The sequence below is a fragment of the Balaenoptera physalus genome, assembly GCF_965194825.1.
Source record: "Balaenoptera physalus genome assembly, chromosome: 13".
In the NCBI taxonomy this organism is placed as follows: domain Eukaryota; kingdom Metazoa; phylum Chordata; class Mammalia; order Artiodactyla; family Balaenopteridae; genus Balaenoptera; species Balaenoptera physalus.
In genome coordinates this window covers 98,775,805-98,796,483 of record NC_138892.1, presented here as the reverse complement: position 1 = coordinate 98,796,483, position 20,679 = coordinate 98,775,805, and the positions used below count along the sequence as shown (strand labels likewise).

General features: G+C 37.8%; 1 protein-coding gene across 5 annotated transcripts in view; it reads right to left on the bottom strand.

Moving 5' to 3' along the window:
* Positions 1 to 20,679, bottom strand: part of LRP6 (LDL receptor related protein 6) — a 183,552-nt gene that overhangs the window by 98,360 nt on the left and 64,513 nt on the right. For 4 of the 5 annotated variants that reach the window (XM_082420152.1, XM_082420150.1, XM_082420151.1 and 1 more), the window contains one exon: positions 8,358 to 8,555. The exons of the other annotated variant lie outside the window; for it this stretch is intronic. In XM_082420152.1, the coding sequence (XP_082276278.1) occupies positions 8,358 to 8,555 (198 nt within the window). The remainder of the gene's footprint in view (positions 1 to 8,357; positions 8,556 to 20,679) is intronic. 5 annotated transcript variants of the gene reach the window in all.

The window sequence follows — 20,679 nt, the reverse complement described above, 5'->3', positions numbered from 1 at the left end:
CTGTTTGCTTGTGGTGTCAAACACACACAAAAAATCATAACCAAGACCAATGTCAAGGAGCTTACGCTCTGTTCTTTTCTAAAAGTTTTATAATTTCAGGTCTTATACTGGAGTCTTTATGCCACTTCGAGTTGATTTTGTGTGTGGTATAAGATAGGGATCTAGTTTCATCCTTTTGCATGTGGATATCCAGTTTTCCCGAACCATTTATTGAAAACACTATCCTTTCCCCATGGGATATTCTGGCTCCTCTGTCATAAATTGACTGACCAATTATGCATGGGTTTGTTTCTGGGCTCTCTAGTCTGTTCCACTGATCTATGTGTCTGTTTTTATGCCAATACCATACCGTTTTGATTACTATAGCTTTGTAATACAGTTTGAAGTTAGAAAGTGTGATGCCTCCAGCTTTATTCTTTCTCAAGATTCCATTGGCTATTTGTGGTCTTTTGTAATTCCACACAAATTTTAGAATTGTTTGTTCTACTTCTGTGAAAAATGCCACTGGAACTTGGATATGGATTGCACTGCATCTGTAGATGGCTTTGGGTAGTACAGACGTTTTAACAAATTAATTTTTATAATCTGTGAGCATAAAATATCTTTCAATTTATTTGTGTCTTCTTCAATTTCTTTCATCAGTGTAATAGCTTTCAGTGTACAGGTCTTTTACCTCCTTGGTTAAACTTAATATTAGGTATTTTATTCTTTTTGATGATACAGTAAATAAGATTTTCTTAATTTTGCTGACAGTTTATTATTAGCATACAGGAACATAGCTGATTTTTGTATACTGATTTTGTATCCTGCAATGTTACTGAATTTGTTTTTAGTTCTAACAATTTTGTGGTGGTTTCTAGAATTTTCTATATATAACATCAGATCATCTGCAAATACAGCTTTACTTCTTCCTTTTTATTGAGATGACTTTTCTTCTTTTCCTTGCCTAACTGCTCTGGCTAGGACCTCCAGTACTATGCTGAATAAAAGTGGCAAGAGTGGACATCCTTGTCTTGTTTTGACCTTAGAGGAAAAACTTTCAGCTTTCCTCTTTTGAATATGATATTAGCTGTGGGTTTGTCATATATAGCTTTCACTGTGTTGAGGTATGTTCCCTCTATACTCACTTCGTTGAGAGTTAATCATGAACGGATGCTGAATTTTGTCACATGCTTTTTCTGCACCTATTGAGATGATTACATGATCATCACATCTCTTTTATCCTTCATTTTGTTAATGTGCTGAATCACATTGATTGATTTGCATATACTGAACCATCCTTGTATCCCTGGAATAAACTCCACTTGATCATGGTATATGGTCCTTTTAATGTGCTGCTGAATTCAGTTTGCTAGTATTTTGTGGAGGATTTTTGCGTCTATACTCATTAGGAATATTGCCTGTAATTTTCTTTTCTTGTAGGCTTCCTGTTTGGTTTTGATATTGAGGTAATGCTAGCCACTTAAAATGAGTTTGTAAGAGTTCCCTCCTCTTCTATTTTTCAGGAGACTTTGAGAAGGACTGGTACTAATTCTTTTTCAAATGTCTGGTAGAATTCACCAGTGAAGCCTTCTGGTCCTCAACTTTTGTTTTTTGGGAAGTTTTTGATTACTGATTTAATCTCCTTATAAATAACTGGTTTGCTCAAATTTTCTATTTCTTCATGATTCAGTCATGATCCATTTCTTCTAGGCTGTTCAATTTGATGGCATGTAATTGTTTACAGTAGTCTCTTATGATCCTTTCTATTTATGTAGTATCAGTTGAATGTCTCCTCCTGACTTTGTCTTCTCTATTTCTCATTAAGTCTAGCTAAAGGTTTGTCTATTTTGTTTCTCCTTTCAAAAAAGACAGCTCTTGCTTTCACTGATCTTTTCTATTGTCTTTTTAGTCTCTATTTCATTTATTTCCACTCTGATATATTATTCACTTCTTTCTGGCAACTTTGGGCTTAGTTTGCCCTCCATTATCAAGTTCTTTGAGGTGTAAAGTTAGGTTGTTTGAGATCTTTCTCATTTCAAATGTAAGCATTTAGCACTATGAACTTCCCTCTTAGAACTTCCTTTTGCTGCATCCCGTAAGTTTTGGTAGGTTGTATTTCAATTTTTATTTGTCTCCAGATATTTTTGATTTCTCTTCTGACATTTTCCTTCAACCACAGGTTGTTCAGGAGAATCCTGTTTAATCCCCATGTATTTGTGAATTTTCCAATTTTCTTTTCTTGTTAATTGAGGTATAACTGACATACAACATAATAGCTTCAGGTTTACAACATAATGATTTGATATTGGTATGTAACATATAATGATCACAAGTCTAGTTAACGTCTGTTGTCAAACTACACATTTTCTTGTGACGAGAACCTTTGAGATTTACTCTTTTAGTAACTTTCAAATACGTAAAACAGTATTATTAACTATGGTCACAATGCAGTGTATTACATCCCCAGGACTTACTTATTTTATAACTGGAAGTTTGTATTTTTTGACTCCCTTCAACCATTTCACTAACCCCCATACCCTGCCTATGGCAACCACCAATCTGTTCTCTGTATCTATGAGCTTGGTTTTTTGTTCATTTGTTGTTTAGATTCAACATGTAAGTGAGATCATATGGTATTTCTTTCTCTGTCTGACTTATTTCACTTAGCATGATGCCCTCAAGGTACATTCATGTTGTCACAAATAGCAATACTTCATTCTTTTTTATGGCTGAATAATATTCCATTGTACATATATACTACATCTTCTTTATCTATCCAACCATCAATGGACACTTGGATTGTTTCCTTATCTTGGTGATTGTAAATAACGTTGCAATGAACATAGGGGTGTATGTATCTTTTCAAGTTAAGTGTTTTTGTTTTCTTCATATACCCAGAAGTGGAATGGCTAGACCATATGGCAGTTCTATTTTTAATTCTTTGAGGAACTTCTACACTGTTTTCCACAGTGGCTGCACCATTTACATTCCCATCAACAGTGCACAAGGGTTCCCTTTTCTCCACATCCTCACCAACATTTGTTATTTCTTGTCTTTTTGAAAAAAGCCACTCTAACAAGTATGAGGTGATAATTTTCCAGTTTTCTTCTTGTAACTGATTTCTAGTTTCATACCACTGTGGTCAGAAAAGATACCTGTTATGATTTCAACCTTCTTAAATTTATTAAGGCTTGTTTTGTGGCCTAACATATAATCTGTTCTCCAGAGTGTTCCACGTGTGCTCTAGAAGAATGTGTATTCTGGTGCTGTTAGATGGAATGTTTCTTAACATCTCTTAAGTACGCCTAGTCTAACATGTAGTTTAAGTCCAATATTTGCTTACTGATTTTTGCCTGGGTGATCTATCCACTACTGAAAGTGGGGTACTCAAGTCCCTACTATTGTTGTGTTGCTGTCTATTACTCTCTCCAGGCCTGTTAATATTTGCATCATATATGGAGGTGCTCCTATGTTGGGTGTATAAACAAAATTATATCTTCTTGGACTGACTCCATTATCATTATATAATGATTTTTTTGTCTCTTGTTACAGTCTGCAGCTTAGAATCTATTTTGTTTCATATAAGTATAGCTTCCCTGCTTTCTTTCAGTTTCCATTCATATGGAATACATTTTTCCATCCCTTTACTTTCAAAGTGTGTGTTTCCTTAAGGCTAAAGTGAGTCTCTTACAGGAAACATACAGTGAGTCTTGTGTTTTTATCCATTCAGCTACTCTACATGTTTTCATTGCAGAATATAGTCCATTTCCATATAAAGTAATTATTGATAGGTATAGGCTTCCTATTGCCATTTTGTTGCTGTCTGGCTGTTTTGTATTTCAACTGTTCCCTTCTTCTCTTCTTCTCGTCCTCTCTTTGTGATTTGATGATTTTTCTATTAATCTTTTGTATATCTAGGACAAGTTTTTGTTTTCAATTACCATTAGGCTTACATAAGATGTCGAGCCCAGCAGAGCTCAGCACAGAGGGAGCAGTCAGAATTGCTCATCTCCCAGTCTTTTCCTAAAAGAGGTCTATTTTCATACTTTAAAAGCTGCTGCCTAATGCCCAGGCTTCTAACTTGGCAGACATCCAGGGGCTAAATGCAATCCTCCTAGGAGACCAGGGAAGCCAGCAGATACCGCCTCTGCCTTCTCCCACTAGCCCACTCCAAATCTCCAGTATTTCCACACAGAATCAGCTTGTACACATATCTGGTACCCCAGATTTCATGGATGCCACTCAAAGAATGGGCCCCTGGCTCGCCTGGCTTTGAAAGTCAACAGGGCTTGCACTGACAAATCCCACAGGACTATGGCAAATAATGAAGCAGTTTTTAATGGGTACAGGAGGAACCTCTTCCACAGCTATAAGCTGGGTCCAGAGCAGAAGGAGCAGGCAAAAAAAGCCTATCTCCAACACTCTCCATAGAAGGGCTCAAACTACATGCATATTCCCTGCTGCCTGGGGGTCTGACTTCCAAACAGGCTTCACCTAGGTACCGACTGCAATCCTCCTCTATGGAACACTTGACAAATCCTGGCACACACTCAACTACTGGGAGCAAGAAGAACAAAGAAGGCAGCTTGGACAATCACAAAGGTTTGAGAGACAACCAAGAGCTCAGGCCAAGCTGAATGCTAAGGTTCATATCCTACACAAGACTCCTCTGTCAAAACTGGGAGAGGTGGCTGTTTTATCTAATGCACAGAAACCAACACAGAGAGTCAAGGAAAATGAAGAAACAAGGGAATATGTTTCAAACAAACAAACCAAAAAAACCCCTCCAGAAACAGACTTCATAATGAAACAAAGATACATAATTTCCGTGATTAAGAGTTCAAAACAACAATCATAAATATGCTCACTGAGGTCAGGAGAACAATGCATGAACAAAGTGAGAATTTCAACAACAACAAAAATAAAAAGAGAACAAAGTACCAAACAGAAATCAGAGAGCCGAAGAATGCAGTAACTGAAATAAAGAATTCAATAGAGGGGTACAAGAGTACACTAGATCACGTGGAAGAAAGGGTCAGCAGACTCAAAGACAGGGCAGTAGAATTCATCCAGTCAGAGAAGCAGAAAGAAAAAACAATAAAAGAAAGTGAAAATAGCTTAAGGGACTTATGGGACACCATCAAGTGGACTACTATTTGCATGCCAGTGGTCCCCGAAGGAGAGGATAGAGAGAAAGGGGAAGAAAGCTTATCCCAAAATAATGGCTGAAAACTTCCCCAACCTGGGGAAATAAACAGACATCCAGAAACAGGAAGCCCAGAAACTTCCAAAAAAGGTGAATCCAAAAGGACCCACACCAAGACACATTATAAATAAAATGTCAGAAGTTAAAGACAAGGAGAGAATCTTGAAAGTAGCAAGAGAAAAACAAGTTGTCTCACACAAGGGAACCCCCATAAGACTATCAGTAGATTTTTCAGCAGAAACCTTGCAGGCCAGAAGGGAGTGACATGATACAGTCAAAGTGCTGAAAGAAAAAACTGCCAACCAAGAATACTCTACCCAGCAAAGCTGTCCTTCAGAATGAAAAGAGATAAAAAGTTTTCCATACAAGCAAAAGCTGAAGGAGTTCATCACCACTGTATCGGCCTTAAAAGAAATGTTAAAGGTACTTCTTCAAGATGAAACAAGAGTGCTAATTAGTAACAGGAAAACATATGAAAGTATAAATCTCATTGGTAAAGATAAATATAGGGTTAATTCAGAATATTCTAATGCCGTAATGGTGGTGAGCAAATCACTTAAAAGCGAAAGTAGTAAAAATAACTAACTATAATAATGTGTTAATGGATACACAAGGTATAAAAACATGCATTGTGACATCACAAACACTAAATGTTTGGGGAAAAAATGTAGAGTTTAAGTACACGGTTTTTTTTGTTTGTTTGTTTTCTGGTTTTTCTTTTTGGCTGCACCACGCAGCATGAAGGATCGTAGTTCCCCAACCAGGGATTGAACCCGAGCCCCCTGCAGTGGAAGCGTGGAGTCTTAACCATTGGACTGCCAGGGAAGTCCCTAAGTACGCATTTAAAGTTTAGTTGTTATTAGCTTAAAAAACTGTTATAAATATAAGATATTCTTCATAGTAATCTTAAATGAGATTTTATACCTTGAAACTTTTATGTTTCTATTTATGTGAAATTAGTTTTCCTGAACTTTTAGAACATAGTGGTGTTCAGCATAGTTTTTCTAACTTTACAGAATTCACTCTTCTGTTTTCACATGTTAAAAAACATGGTAGCTCCCTTTCTGAGATATCCCAGCTCTTCCTCTGCCCATCCTTATCTGAACCTTCTCTTTCCTTCTCCTTTCATTCCTTAATTTTCCCTACTGTGCTGAATTTTGATGCTCTTCTATTCAACTTTGTCTCTACTCTGTAGTACCCTGTCCTGGTAGAGAACTCTAGCAGGTCTGTTTTGAGAGTTCTCTGGAGCCAGACTGCTCTATCCTCTTCTGTCTTTACCACGGACACACTGCACTTGCCTCATATTGGAGTGGGCAACCCCCCACTCTCTCATTTCAGCTACTGCTCTTAATATCGCCCACTACACTGTCTAGTAAATAGCTGGGGCTATTTTGGAGGTCCCCTGCTTTTAAGTTCAGTGACATACTTTACTCACTCTCTCAGCTTACTCTTGCACAGACAGTAATACTATGGAGGTCTTGTGGCTGTTAGTGGTCTGCCCTTACCTGCTTTCATTTCTGGATGCATGAGGTTAACTTTACGGTAAGTATTCAGATTTGCTATCTTGTTCCATTGGTTTTTGTGTGGGTATTCCGAGAGAGTCAAAAACCTACGGAGTGGCCATATTCACTTCCTAGTATCCCTCTCAAAGAAAAATTTGAAGCTCAAACACAGCAATTATGTTGTTATATTCATCATATACTTATCACTTTTTTTGACACTTATTTCTAATTATTTTTAAACCATCCTGTTGTGAGTCATTTCATTCTTTTTTGCAACAAGGCAAAAAATTCTCTCACTCCATGATTTTAAAAAGTTCACTTTAATATATTCTTTAAATCTTTCCTGGTTTTCAACTCTTATAAATGCTTCCTGACTCACAGTTCAGATAAGTTACAAATGTGTACACTTTGAAAAATTCCTTCAACTACCTAAGGCTCCCTGCTTCTACTGAGGTCTTAGAATGAGACCACTAGAAACCTAAATAATCTTCCAAACACAAGAATATAAAGTGTTTTTAAAAATCTGAACAGGACTTCCCTGGTGGCACAGTGGTTAAGAATCCACCTGCCAATGCTGGGGACACGGGTTTGAGCCCTGGTCCGGGAAGATCCCACATGCCATGCAGCAACCAAGCCTGTGTGCCACAACTACTGAGCCCACATGCCACAACCACTGAAGCCCACATGCCTAGAGCCCATGCGCTGCAACGAGAAGCCACCACAATGATAAGCCCGCTCGCCGCAACTAGAGAAAGACCACACGCAGCAACGAAGACCCAACGCAGCCTAAATAAATACATAAATAAATAATTTTTAAAAATCTGAACATACACAACATTGTAAATCAACCATACTTCAATAAAAAAATTTTTTACAAATCTGAACATGATCTGAATAGAAATTCCATGTTTATGTACTATAACTTTGTCTTCTGTGAATACTGGGGTATAGCATACATGCAGTAGGTTTTCTCCTGGTCTAGGGGTCAGCAAACTAGAGTCCACTGGCTCAAAAAAAGTTTTACTGGAACACAACCATGCCCATTCCCTTAGGTATTATATATAGTTTCTTTCACACCACAACAGCAGAGGTAAACGGCTGCAACAGAGATATGGCCCACAAAGCCTAAAATATTTACGATCTGGCCCTTCACAGAAAAAGTTGGCCAACCCTGTTCTGGTCTACAGATTTATCAAATGAGCCTCCACAAACAGCACCTGGGAGGTGGGTGAGTCTGAACAGGATGACTCTTTGTCACATTAGGTGCCCAGCACATTACAGGATGTTCAGCATCCCTGGCCCCCCAGGAGCTAAAATGCTAGTAGTACTCCCAATCCCAGTGTTAACCAAAATTCTCCACACATTTCCAAACACTCTGCAAGAGAATGGAAGCACTATCCCTGGTGGAGAACCACTGCAGAACTAAATTAGCTCAGAGTAAAGAAGGAGAAAATACAGCCCATAAATTCTAAGTGCCACCAAGATAGATGAGAAATGTCGTTACCTTTTTAAAAAGCAAACTAAAAATCTATTCTTCTTCCCCTTTGACACTTAAGCCAATAATATGCTAACGTCTTAATAAAATTAGGCTTTATAATTTGATTACTACATCAAGATATCACGGGGTTGACTTAAAGTTTAAAAATAAATTTATAAGGCAATCTTACCGATTTGTTCCATCCAGATTTGATCTGTGGATGAAATTAAGTTTTGCATCTGCCCAATAAAGCTTCCGTTCCTCATAATCCAAAGTCAGTCCATTTGGCCAGTAAATTTCAGTGTTTATTATAATGAAGCGACTTGAACCATCCATTCCAGCACGTTCTATCTTTGGTACTTCTCCCCAGTCTGTCCAGTACATGAACCTAAAAATCATGAAAAATAAACCCATGACATAAGCAGGTTAACCGCCAAGTATCTTATAATTATCACTATTGGATAAAGAAAGCTCTCTCAGGAACACTAAAACTGAAACTCCTAGAAACTGTTATCGAAATTTTAATCATCTATCTTTTTGCCACCATGATGGTAATAACTGACTCAAGACAAGCATCATCCAGGACGCAAAAACCATCTGATCAAAGTTCCTTTGGCAAAAAGGATACCTTACACTGTCTCAATGTATCTCCCCACAAATTACTTATTAATGACAAAGGGGAAAATGGTAACTTTAGAGAAAATAAACTTGGTGGACACCACCTTATCCACATCATCTAAATTAACATCATCATCATCAACACTGGCATCATATATGTGATATGCTGGGAAGAACATTCCACCTTTCTTTTATATATAAATTTATTTATTTTATTTATTTTATTTTTGGCTGCGTTGGGTCTTCATTGCTGCATGCGGGCTTTTCTCTGGTTGTGGTGAGCAGGGGCTACTCTGTTGTGGTGCGCGGGCTTCTCATTGTGGTGGGTTCTCTTGTTGGGAGCACAGGCTCTAGGCGCATGGGCTCAGTAGTTGTGGCTCGTGGGCTCTAGAGCGCAGGCTCAGTAGTTGTGGTGCACGGGCTTAGTTGCTCTGCAGCATGTGGGATCTTCCCAGACCAGGGCTCGAACCCGTGCCTCCTGCACTGGCAGGCGGATTCTTAACCACTGCGCCACCAGGGAAGCCCCCATACCGTCTCTTTTATGTATATTCTCTTACATATTATTTCTGCCCAAAAATGCATAACCTGAACAAAATTATTAAGGAAACAGAGAGTACCAAATTAAAGAACATTCTACAAAACAACTGCCTTTGAAAATATCAATGTCATAAAAGTCAAAGAAAGGCAGATGAACTAATCTAGGTAGGAGGAAAATAAAGAGACACAGTAAGGGACTTCTCTGGTGGTCCAGTGGTTAAGAATCCACCTTCCAATGCAGGGGATGGGGGTTCGATCCCTGGTCGGGGAACTAAGATCCCACATGCCGCGGGGCAACTAAGCCCACGTGCCACAAACTACAGAGCCCACGTGCCACAACTAGAGGAGAGAAAACCCACAAGCCGCAACTAGAGAGAAGCTCCAGCAGACCACGCGGTAACGAAAAAGATCCCGCATGCCTCCACAAAAAGATCCCGCGTGCTGCAACTAAGACTCGACGCAGCCAAAAAAAAATAAAGAAAAATAAATAAACAAAGAGAGATACAGTAACTATATAAAGTGTATGATTCTGGACTCATCAGCTGCGGAATATGCTACAAAGACATTACTGGGAAACCTGGCAAAATTTTACAGCATGTCAAATTCTATAACAGAAATGTACTAATGTTAATTTCCTAAATATGATCATTGTACTTTGGTTCCGATATTTCAAATAAATCATGACCAAAAACTTCCCTAATTTGATTTTTAAAATACTAGCCCATACATCCATGAAGTTTAATAAACTCTAAGTATGATAAACACAGATATATACAACTATACACATCAGTTAAACTGTTGAAAGACAAAGAAATCGCGAGCACTAAGAAAAACAACTCATCACTTGCAAAGAAACCACAATATAACTAAGAGCTGATTTCTTATCAGAACAATGGAGGGCAGAAAGCAGTATGACGACACACTAAAAGTGCTAAAAGAAATTAAAATGTCAACCAAGAATCCTACATACAGCAAAACTATCTTTCCAAAATGAAGGTGAAATAAAGACATTCCCGGATAAACAAAGTGAGAGAATTTGTGGCATGTAGATCTGCCTTACAAGAGATACCAAGGATATTCTTCAGGCAGAAAAGAAGTGACCTAGATGTTAACTCAAATCTACATGAAAAAGCAAACAGTACTCATACAGATAATTATGTAGGTAATTATAAAAGACAGTACAAATATATTTTTCCCTTTTCTTCTCTTAATGGATTAAAAAGACAACTGCACAAAAAAATAATTATAAACTTGTTTTATTGGGCTTGTAACATATAAAGGTGTTATATATATGGAAATAGTAGCATTAAGAAGAGAAAAGGGAAGCAAAATTGAGGCAAGTTACAGCACAAACTAAAGTCACAAGAAGAAATCAAGAGTACCAGAAACGGTAATATGCAGGTTAATATAAAAGGCTTATACATTTTTTCTGTGATTCCCTTAGCGTCTTTAAAAAATGCAAGACTTCCCAGTTCCCAAAGTGTCTTATATACAAAATAACCTTACTAAAGACTAAAAAAGGAACTTCCCTGGTGGCGCAGTGGTTAAGTATCCACCTGCCAATGCAGGAGACAGGGGTTCGAGCCCTGGTCCAGGAAGATCCCACGTGCCACAGAGCAACTAAGCCCGTGAGCCACAACTACTGAGCCCGTGTGTCATGACTACTGAAGCTCACGTGCCTAGAGCCTGTGCTCTGCAACAAGAGAAGCCACCACAATGAGAAGTCCGTGCACCGCAACCAAGAGTAGCCCCTGCTCGCCACAACTAGAGAAAGCCCGCGCCCAGCAACGAAGACCCAACACAGCCAAAAAGAAAAAAAAAAAAGACTGCTTAAAGCGATCATTATGACACAGTATTAGTGTTTTATAACATACAGAAACATAATATATGACAACAGTAGCAAAACGGACAAGGAAAAACATAGATCAATACTGGAGCAAAGTTTCTGTATTTTATTGGAATTATATTAGCATTAATCTGAAGTCCATTGTGATTAAAATAGATATTATAATCCCTACAACAAATACTACGAAAATATCTTAAAAATTATAGTTAAGAATTCAACAGAGGAGGGGTTTCCCTGGTGGTGCAGTGGTTGAGAATCTGCCTGCCAATGCAGGGGACACGAGTTCGAGCCCTGGTCTGGGAAGATCCCACATGCCGCAGAGCAACTAGGCCCGTGAGCCACAATTACTGAGCCTGCGCGTCTGGAGCCTGTGCTCCGCAACAAGAGAGGCCGTGATAGTGAGAGGCCCGCGCACCGTGATGAAGAGTGGCCCCCACTTGCCGCAACTAGAGAAAGCCCTCGCACAGAAATGAAGACCCAGCACAGCCATAAATAAATAAATAAAAATAAATAAATAATTTAAAAAAAAAGAATTCAACAGAGGAATTAAAATGATACTCTAGAAAACATCTGCTTAATAAAAACGGAGGCAGTTAAGTTGAAGCAAAGTAACAAGAAAAACAGGACGTAAGGAAAACAAAATGACAGACATGACTACACTCAAGTAAATAACAACATTAAAATATAAATGGATTAAAGATTCCATTCAAAAAAGAAATTGTCAGAGGGCAAAGCCAACAGCCATTTGGGAAGGAAAAACTGACAGGACTTGGCTTGAGGAGTGAGGGAAGAGCAGGAACTGAGGATGATTTCTAGGTCTCTGGCCAAAAAGTGATGCCTTAAAAGAGGTAAATATTAATACACATCAAAATAAATACACAGCTATTAAAATAAAAGATGTTCAACCATATAACACCTACTGGTATGAATGTCATATTTCGGATATCACCGTAACAGAGAAATGTTCTTTTGTTGTAACTGTTCAATTATAAATTGTATAATTTATAATTACAAGCCCTTTAAGTGTGGAAAAGTTGGATTATAAGATAGTGTAGCGGTGATTGAGAGCACAGATTCCAGAGCTCAGTTCTGCCACTTCCCAGATACGTGATCTTGAGCGAGTTACTTCACTTCTCTGTCCCTCATATTCCTTATAACATGAGGATTCAAAACAGATCTACTTCATAGGGTTTCTGCAAGAATTAAAGCAGTTAATATATGCAAAGCACGTAGAAGCTCTATACATGCTTTAGCTACTGCTGTTTATGTCATAAATCCCTTGTTTATGGCTTCTCACTTTTAGAATGAAGAGCAAAATCATTAACATAATCTTTAACTCTGTACTATCTGGCTCCTACCCATCTCTTCAGCTTCAATTAATACCACTCTTCACCTCATTTATTATATGCCGGGTACCACACTCCCTGGCAGTATAGGGCTCTCCCTCTACCTATTATCTTCCTCTTTCAGAGTTCCGCTTAAACCGTGTTTCCTCTACGAGGCCTTCCCTTAAATCCCAAATTAGGTTATACATAAGCTATGTATAATCTCTCATAAGCTCTCAGACTACCTTATATTCATAGCATTACAACTATCAATATAATTATTTGCTTAATGTTTATTGTTTATTACCTCTAACTTGCACATTTATGTTTCATGCAATTTCTGGATTAGGACAAGATTTTTTAAAGTAAACGAAGGATAAATTTTCCACCTTCTGATTTGGTAAAGTATACCTTTTGCTGAGGCATACAAATACCTCATTCTTAATAATGCTATTACATGAAAGAACTCTTGTCTACAACAGCCAGCAGAAAAGAAATAATACATTTGAAGAATAAGTTGGCAGAGAAACTGACTAGAGATTTCCAATGATCACAGACTGAATTTGGTGGCAGCGTTTCATTATGTAGTTTGACATGCTAATGTCATGTCTCAGCTGGCTGAGTGCCAATTGTTTACAGGTCATTCTATCAGTAAATATTTTAGCAATGTTCTAGCTAACAGCTCACCTCTGGTTTATATTTCACAACGTTAAAAATAAGACAGCTGGAATGAATTTATGATAAGAATTTAGATCTCTCACCACAAGAAGAGTTTTAAAAAGAGAGCAACCAATCAATGACAAAATATTAAATCAACCCATGCACCTTTTGTTCTTTTATTATTGTACAATCCAAGTCCAAGGTCTTCCTAGACTAATTTTTTTTTTCAAATTGAAGTATAATTGACATATAACATCACGTACGGCTAAGATGTACAACATATTGGTTTGATACAGATTTATATACTGAAATATCATTACCACCATAGCATTAGCTAACACCCCTACCACATCACATAATTATCATTTCTTTTGTGCAGTGGGAACAATTAAGATCTAGTCTCTTAGCAACTTTGAAGTTTATAATATAGTATTGTTTGCTATAATCACTATGTTGTACATTAGATCTCAAGGACTTATTTATCTACTAGTTCTAAGTTTGTACCCTAAAACAACACATCTCCAATTCCTCTAGCCCCCAGCTTCCAGTAACCACTATTCTACTCCGCTTTTATAAGTTTGGCTTTTTTAGAGCCCACATCTAAATGATATTATACAATATTTGTCTTTCTTTGATTGACTTATCTCACTTAGCATAATGCCCTCAAGGCCCCCCTATGTTGCCACAAATGGCAGATTTCCTTCTTTCTCAATGGCTAATATTCCATTGTATATATATACTACAACTTCTTCATCCATTCATCGTTGAAGAACACTTAGGTTGTTTCTGTATCTTAGCTATTGTGAATAAAGTTGCAATGAATATAGGAGTACATGTATCTCTTCAAACTCCTGTTTTCATTTCCAACAACAGAAATTGGAACTGCACAGGTCCATGTATACACAAATTTTTTTTCAACGATAAATACTACGGTACCACACAATCCATGGTCGGCTGAATCCTCGGATGTGGATCCTCGGATACAGAGCAACCACATGTGTACAGAGGGCCAACTATAAGTTACATGTGGATTTTCAACTGCACAGAGGGTCGGCATCCCTAACTCCTGTGTTGTTCAAGGCTCAACTGTATATCCACAAGTGGAATTGCTGGATCATATGGCAGTTCCATTTCTAATGTTTTGAAGACCTCCATACTGGGTTCCATAGTAACTGAACCAACTTACATGCCCATCAACAGCATACAAGGATTCCCTTGTCTCCACACCCTCGCCAACACTTACCTCTTGTCTTCTTGATGATAACCATTCTAACAGGTGAGAGGTGATATCTCATTGTGGTTTTGCTTTGCACGTCCCTGATGATTAGTGACATGCAGCATCTTTTCATGTAGCTAGTGGCCATTTAGATGACTTCTTTTGAAAAAGATCTATTTAGTTCCTCTGCCCATTTTTTTAATTGGATTTTTTTTAATTAAGTTGTATGAGTTCTTTATATATTTTGGATATTAACCCTTATCTGATATATGGTTTGCAAATATTTTCTCCCATTCTGTAGGGTTTTTTGTTGTTTTTTGGGGGGGAAAGGACAGTTTCCTTTGCTGTGCAGAAACTTTTTAGTATGATGTAGTCCCACTTGTTGATCTTTGCTTTTGTTGCTTGTGCTGGTCTAAATTTTTTCACTTTTAACTGTGAGTCCTTTCACTGTTTTGGATCTCCATAATGAGTAGGAAAAAGAGGGACTGGGAAGATAAGCTGAGTATCTGTGTTTATCTTTTCCCAATCAGCTATTATTCCCATAAATTAAGTGCTTGTTTGAGATGCAGTCTTATGCATATGGGCGAAGAACCACCTAAAAATGACAAAATCATGTAGAAGCTTTCTTCAAAAAAATTGAAATTTAAACCCTATCTCTACCAAAATACAGAATTTCTCAAACTATCTTTAATCGTTAAATGCATATATCATGTAGCAACTCAGAAGCATATTTACCATAAATAAAGCATAAGCAAACCTCAGAATCCCTCATACAGGCTCCTTCCAATATCCTGTTTTTAATTTTGTACAGGCAGTCATGGCTCTGCACGGTTCCAATACGTGTGAACTTCAGTTACCACAGTTTAGTTAAATAACATCAGTCCCCGCTCAACATGATCAAATTTCACTTACCATCGTATATGAACTGTAAGTACACAAAGTACAAATTTCACTGCCAGCTCCACAAATCACTATGTAAATGACAGATGTGTCTGATGATCAGTGATCAATCACATCCTTCTTTCAAAGTCTATGATTGGCCTCTGCCCATCTGCTATTCAGCTCACACATAGACAGCAAAGTGTATAGCTGTGTTGCCTCCTTGTACTGATAAACCCATGTAACATTTTATGGCAATGAATTATCAAAAGGAAATTGGCCAAGAAAGATGAAGGTGCAGCAAAGAAATGAAAAGTGGTAACACAAGAAATGAAATCTGAATTGAACATAAATGGAGTTATAGAAGAAACAGCTGACCATGGGAACGTCGACACCACTGCCATTCAAGACTCTACACAGATATGCAGCCAGGAGAACTCAGTCAAGGCCAAGTTATCAACATAAACGAGGAAAGTGATTGCGACAAAAAGGATAAAGCCACCCCAGAGTGATGGCGGCAAAGACTTCACACTGAAGGGACTCCCTCAGGTAATCCACAACACTGAAAGCAAAAAGGCCTAAATATTCTGAAAGCTTGATCCAAACATAGAAAGGAATACGACAATTCACCAAGGCACAGAAAAGATGTTTGTTCCGTATAGTAAGTTATACAATGAGAAGACAGCAGCACACTCTGCTCAAACTACTTTTAATAATATTTCTAATGTTTTAAATTATAGTACATAAATAAATACTAGTTTTACTGTTTCTCCATTTCCCTATACATTTACAGCAGATAGCAATAATTTTTAATGTTTTGACAAAAAATTTTAAACGTCACAAAAGAACTGTAATTTATATACTAATTATTAAGATTGGTTTGTATAGTTACAGCTTTGTATGGTGTTGCACGTTTTGGTGTTTGTCAAATTTTCCTCCATAGGAAAAGCTTTTTTGGGGATTAACCATTATTTCATTTTCATCAGTTCACTTCAATGCAGCTAGACTAACACTGAGCACCTACCAAGTGACAAACATCCCTTGAGGTATGGTTCTGGCATTCAAGGAGTTTTCAGAAGAGACAGTTTTCAAATATAATAGAGATATAAGAGAGGTAAGTGTGACCTCACTGCTCTGACAGCAGCAGAAGAGGGGCTATGAGTCCAACCAGAGATAATGACACCTGAGTTGCGCCTTGAAGGAGGAGCAGGTTGGTTTATAAGAAATCGGGAGAAAACATTACACTGAGGCACAAACTGTGTGTAAAAGGTATTACATGCATTCCAGTATCATTACATCATAAAATGAAAGGTTTGAGATCAGGCTAGAGAACAAAGGCATCAAATCTCACAAAGAGCCGTACACCTGTACTCAGGAGGTTAAACTTGACACTATAGGTATTTGGGAAACCATTGCTAAGTTGGATTATTTAGCGGGGGTGGCATGACATGGTCAAACTTGTACATTTTATACAGATCACACTGGCAGCTTACTGGATTTAAATGAAGAAAAACACAGATACTAGTTAGGAATCTATTTCAATTTTTCCAAGTGAGAAAGGATGAGGCGACAACTAAAGCAAATGGGCAATGGTAGTAGAATAATATAACAGAAATATTCATTTATATAAAGGGTCAGGGCCTTTCTTTAGGCCTAGCCTAAATTCCTAGTTTCATCACCTGGTGTTCCCTACCTTGAATCCTATAGTTAGAGCCCCAAGTTGACAAATTGTTTCCTTCCCCTAACAGCCAACCATCAGTGACTTGGTCCGGTACTCTGTTCATAAAGGTTGTGAAGCCTAGTCAGAGCTGTGGGGAGAAACTCAGTGATTTTTAGTTAATGACTTCTACTAAGAACCCAGGGGAATGAGCTAATGCAGGCCTGCCTTTGTTGACCCTACTGTAAACACAGCGACTGCATGCTTTTCCCAAGACACCCTGAGTTTTTTGTCCCTATGTTTTCGCACATACTGTTTTACTCCATCCTAATTTAAAAAGCTAATAACCACCACCAATAATTAACTCACAAAACTGCAGCTATTACACATTAACTTCTACTGAGACAGCTATAAATAATCATAAAATTAAACAAAATATTATGAGGCAGCTGTTCTAGGAACTGAAAATAAGGCAGCACAAACCATGAGACAAAGGAAACTCACCAGGTGAGCTCCAAAAATCACCCGGACTCAACCTGGTGACAACTCCCCAACCAAAGTGTGGAAAGCTGAAACTGAAATTAGGAACAGTGGTCTCAACAAGCTTAAGAAGGCAGAGAGAATTTGGGGCAAAGACTGGAATCTGCAGGGCCCCAACAAGGAGAAAGTTACATTGGTGGGGGTGAGGGGGACTCACGGGGGATCCCCATGAGTCCTTGGACCAAGAACCAGGCTGTGCACGCACAGGATCCTCAAGGATTATCAGGCTGAGAACAGAACTAAAACGCCAGAAGTCAAGCAATGCGGGTGGTCTTACGTGTTCTGCCAAGACAGAGTAAAGAGTATCAACACCACCCTGGACATTCAGCTGAGACACCTCAAAGGGCTGAATCCAGACCACACCCTAGGGCAGTGGTTCTCAAAGTGTGATCCAAAAATCCCTGGACAGAATTCCCTGGTGGCGCAGTGGTTAAGAATCCGCCTGCCAATGCAGGGGACACGGGTTCGAGCCCTGGTCCGGGAAGATCCCACATGCCGTGGAGCAACTAAGCCCATGCACCACAGCTACTGAGCCCACGTGCCACAAATACTGAAGCCCGCGCGTCTAGAGCCCATGCTCCGCAACAAGAGAAGCCACCGCAATGAGAAGCCCACACACTGCAATGAAGAGTAGCCCCCACTCGCCACAACTAGAGAAAGCCCGCACGCAGCAACGAAGACCCAACGCAACCATAAATAAATAAATAAAGTTATTAAAAAAAAAAAAAAGATCCCTGGAGATCTAAGGAATCCTTTCAGGAGGTCTACAGGGTCAAAACTGTTTTCATAATATTGCTAAGTTTTATGTATTTATTTAGCCTTTTTCACTTTCATCCTGGAGGTTTTTCATGGATACATATAAGGTGTGGTGATGACTTCAACCTGATGGCTCATGGAATGTATACCTACTATATTTTCCGTAAGTTTCTAAGGTAGCAGGTTTTGAAAATAACTATATACATGTTCCGAGATTAACTCAGTTCACAGCACTTTTGCACTCTTACTAGCTACCTTTGATTATACCTGCTATAATCTCTGTACCTCATTATCATCTAAAAACTTGTTACTTTTGAAGTCCTGAAATTTTACTGTGCCCAGAGCAAAAACACATCAAGGAGCAAATACACTGCTTTGTTTTACAATATTTCTTAACTTTAAGTTTTTATTTTAAACTGTTTTTATTTTGAAATTTACTAGTATTCTATTTTAAAATGAAAGAAAATTTACTTATATTTGTCTTGTATTTAAGAATGGCCCATTGGCTTAAAAAGGAGAGATGAGAAAACTCACTTCTTCAACCCACAGCTATACTGCCTACATTTAAAGATGTTAAAAAAGATGATACTGAACTATCAGAGAGAGTTCTCTGACTCTAAGAAGGGATGAAATCTACTCCAAGACCCTGAGCAAAACTGTAAATGAAAAAGTATTACAAAAGCAATCTTTCCATTGGCTTATACATGTTATCTTTTTGTGAATAGTATTATGGTTCCAGTTAAGCTGAGGCATTATTTTGAGACAATCATTCAGAGTTTAAAGAAAAATGAATTGCATAGTTTAAATGTAAATATGACCTCATTAAAAGCCAAACAATGTTTATTACAGCTTTCCAGCTGGAGAAACTCACAAAAACAGAGACTAACAAAGCTTTCTCCAGTTAGCATTACTGAATTCCTCCCAGAGGAAAAGCCAATAAAAGAAATCATAGTGCCGCCAATTTCCAAAGCTACATTAACACAAAATTTAAAATTTAGCTGCAAACATGAAAACGGAAGTTAATGTCATCTAAGAAACTGTGCTTTTGCCTTACATATGACTAAATTTAAGGATATGGCCGGACTTACTGTTTTGTTTGTTCATCAGGTGTCAGTACCAACTAATCATCGAAGACCTTCTATGTGAATGTTTACAACAATAAATGTAAGTGGTGCTGAAATATTCAAAGTGTTGAATAACTTTTTTGAATTGCACAGATTACCCTGAACTACCTACCTGTGCTGATATTTGCACTGATAGTCCAAAAGCAATGGTGGGTAAGACTGCAGGGAGTGGCAACCAACTGTACTAATAGTCACTATATTTATTCTTCACCACATACAAAAGAAAAGTCAGTCTCAATGAACACTGACATTGGTAAGGCAGAAAATTATTAATTTCATTAGAGCTTGACCTTTGATTACACATTTAATATTCTGTGTGACAAAATAGGATCTACAGAGACAGTACTTTTTGCTGCATATGAATGTAGAATGGTTGTCTTGAGAAAAAGCACTTGGCCAACTGAGCTAGCTGCTGTTTTCATGGAACACCATTTTTACCTTAAAAAAAAAAAAAATGAATGACAAACTATGGTTAATAAAACTTAGGTATCAGGCAGATACGTTCTTGGAAATACATGAAATGACCTTGTCACTTCAATTTGTTGCCAATAACAAAATCTGAGCTTTCTGCGTTCAATCTGTTGTAGTACATTATATATATCTGACAAAGGACTTATATCTACAATGTATGAAGAACTCCTAAAACTCAATAAAAGATAACCCAATTAAAAACTGGGCAAAAGATCTGAACAGACACATCAACAAAAGACATACAAATGGCAAATAAGCATACAAAAAGATAGTCAACATAATTATTCATCACGGAAATGAAAATTAAAACTATAGTGAGATATCACTACAGATCTAGTAAAATGACTAAACTTTAAAAAATGGACAATACAAAGTACTAGCAAAGATGCAGCGCAACTGAAACTCTTATACACTGCTAGTGTTAATGCAAAATGGCACATCTACTTTGGAGAACCGTTTGGCAGTTTCTTACGTTAAACATTCCCATAAGATCTAGTAACCCCACTCCCAGGTATTTACTCAAGAGAAATTAAATATGTATTCACACAAAAACCTGTATGAAAATGTTTATAGCAGATGTATTCATAGTCACCAAAAACTACTGAATATTCTTCAAATGGGGAATGGATAAACAAACTATGGTACATTCGAACAACAGAATACTCTCAGCATTAATAAAAAGAACCACTGTAATAAAAATAAAAGTGCAAAAAAAAAAAAAGGAAAACTATTTTAGCTGTTAGAAGTCAGAATAATGGTTACTTCTGGGGGAAGGAGTAGAGCACGAGGGGACTTCTAGAATGCTGGTACTGTAACTGTTTTCTTACCTATATGCTGCTCACATTGATGTGTTCACATTTATAAACTTAATTTGCTTTATATA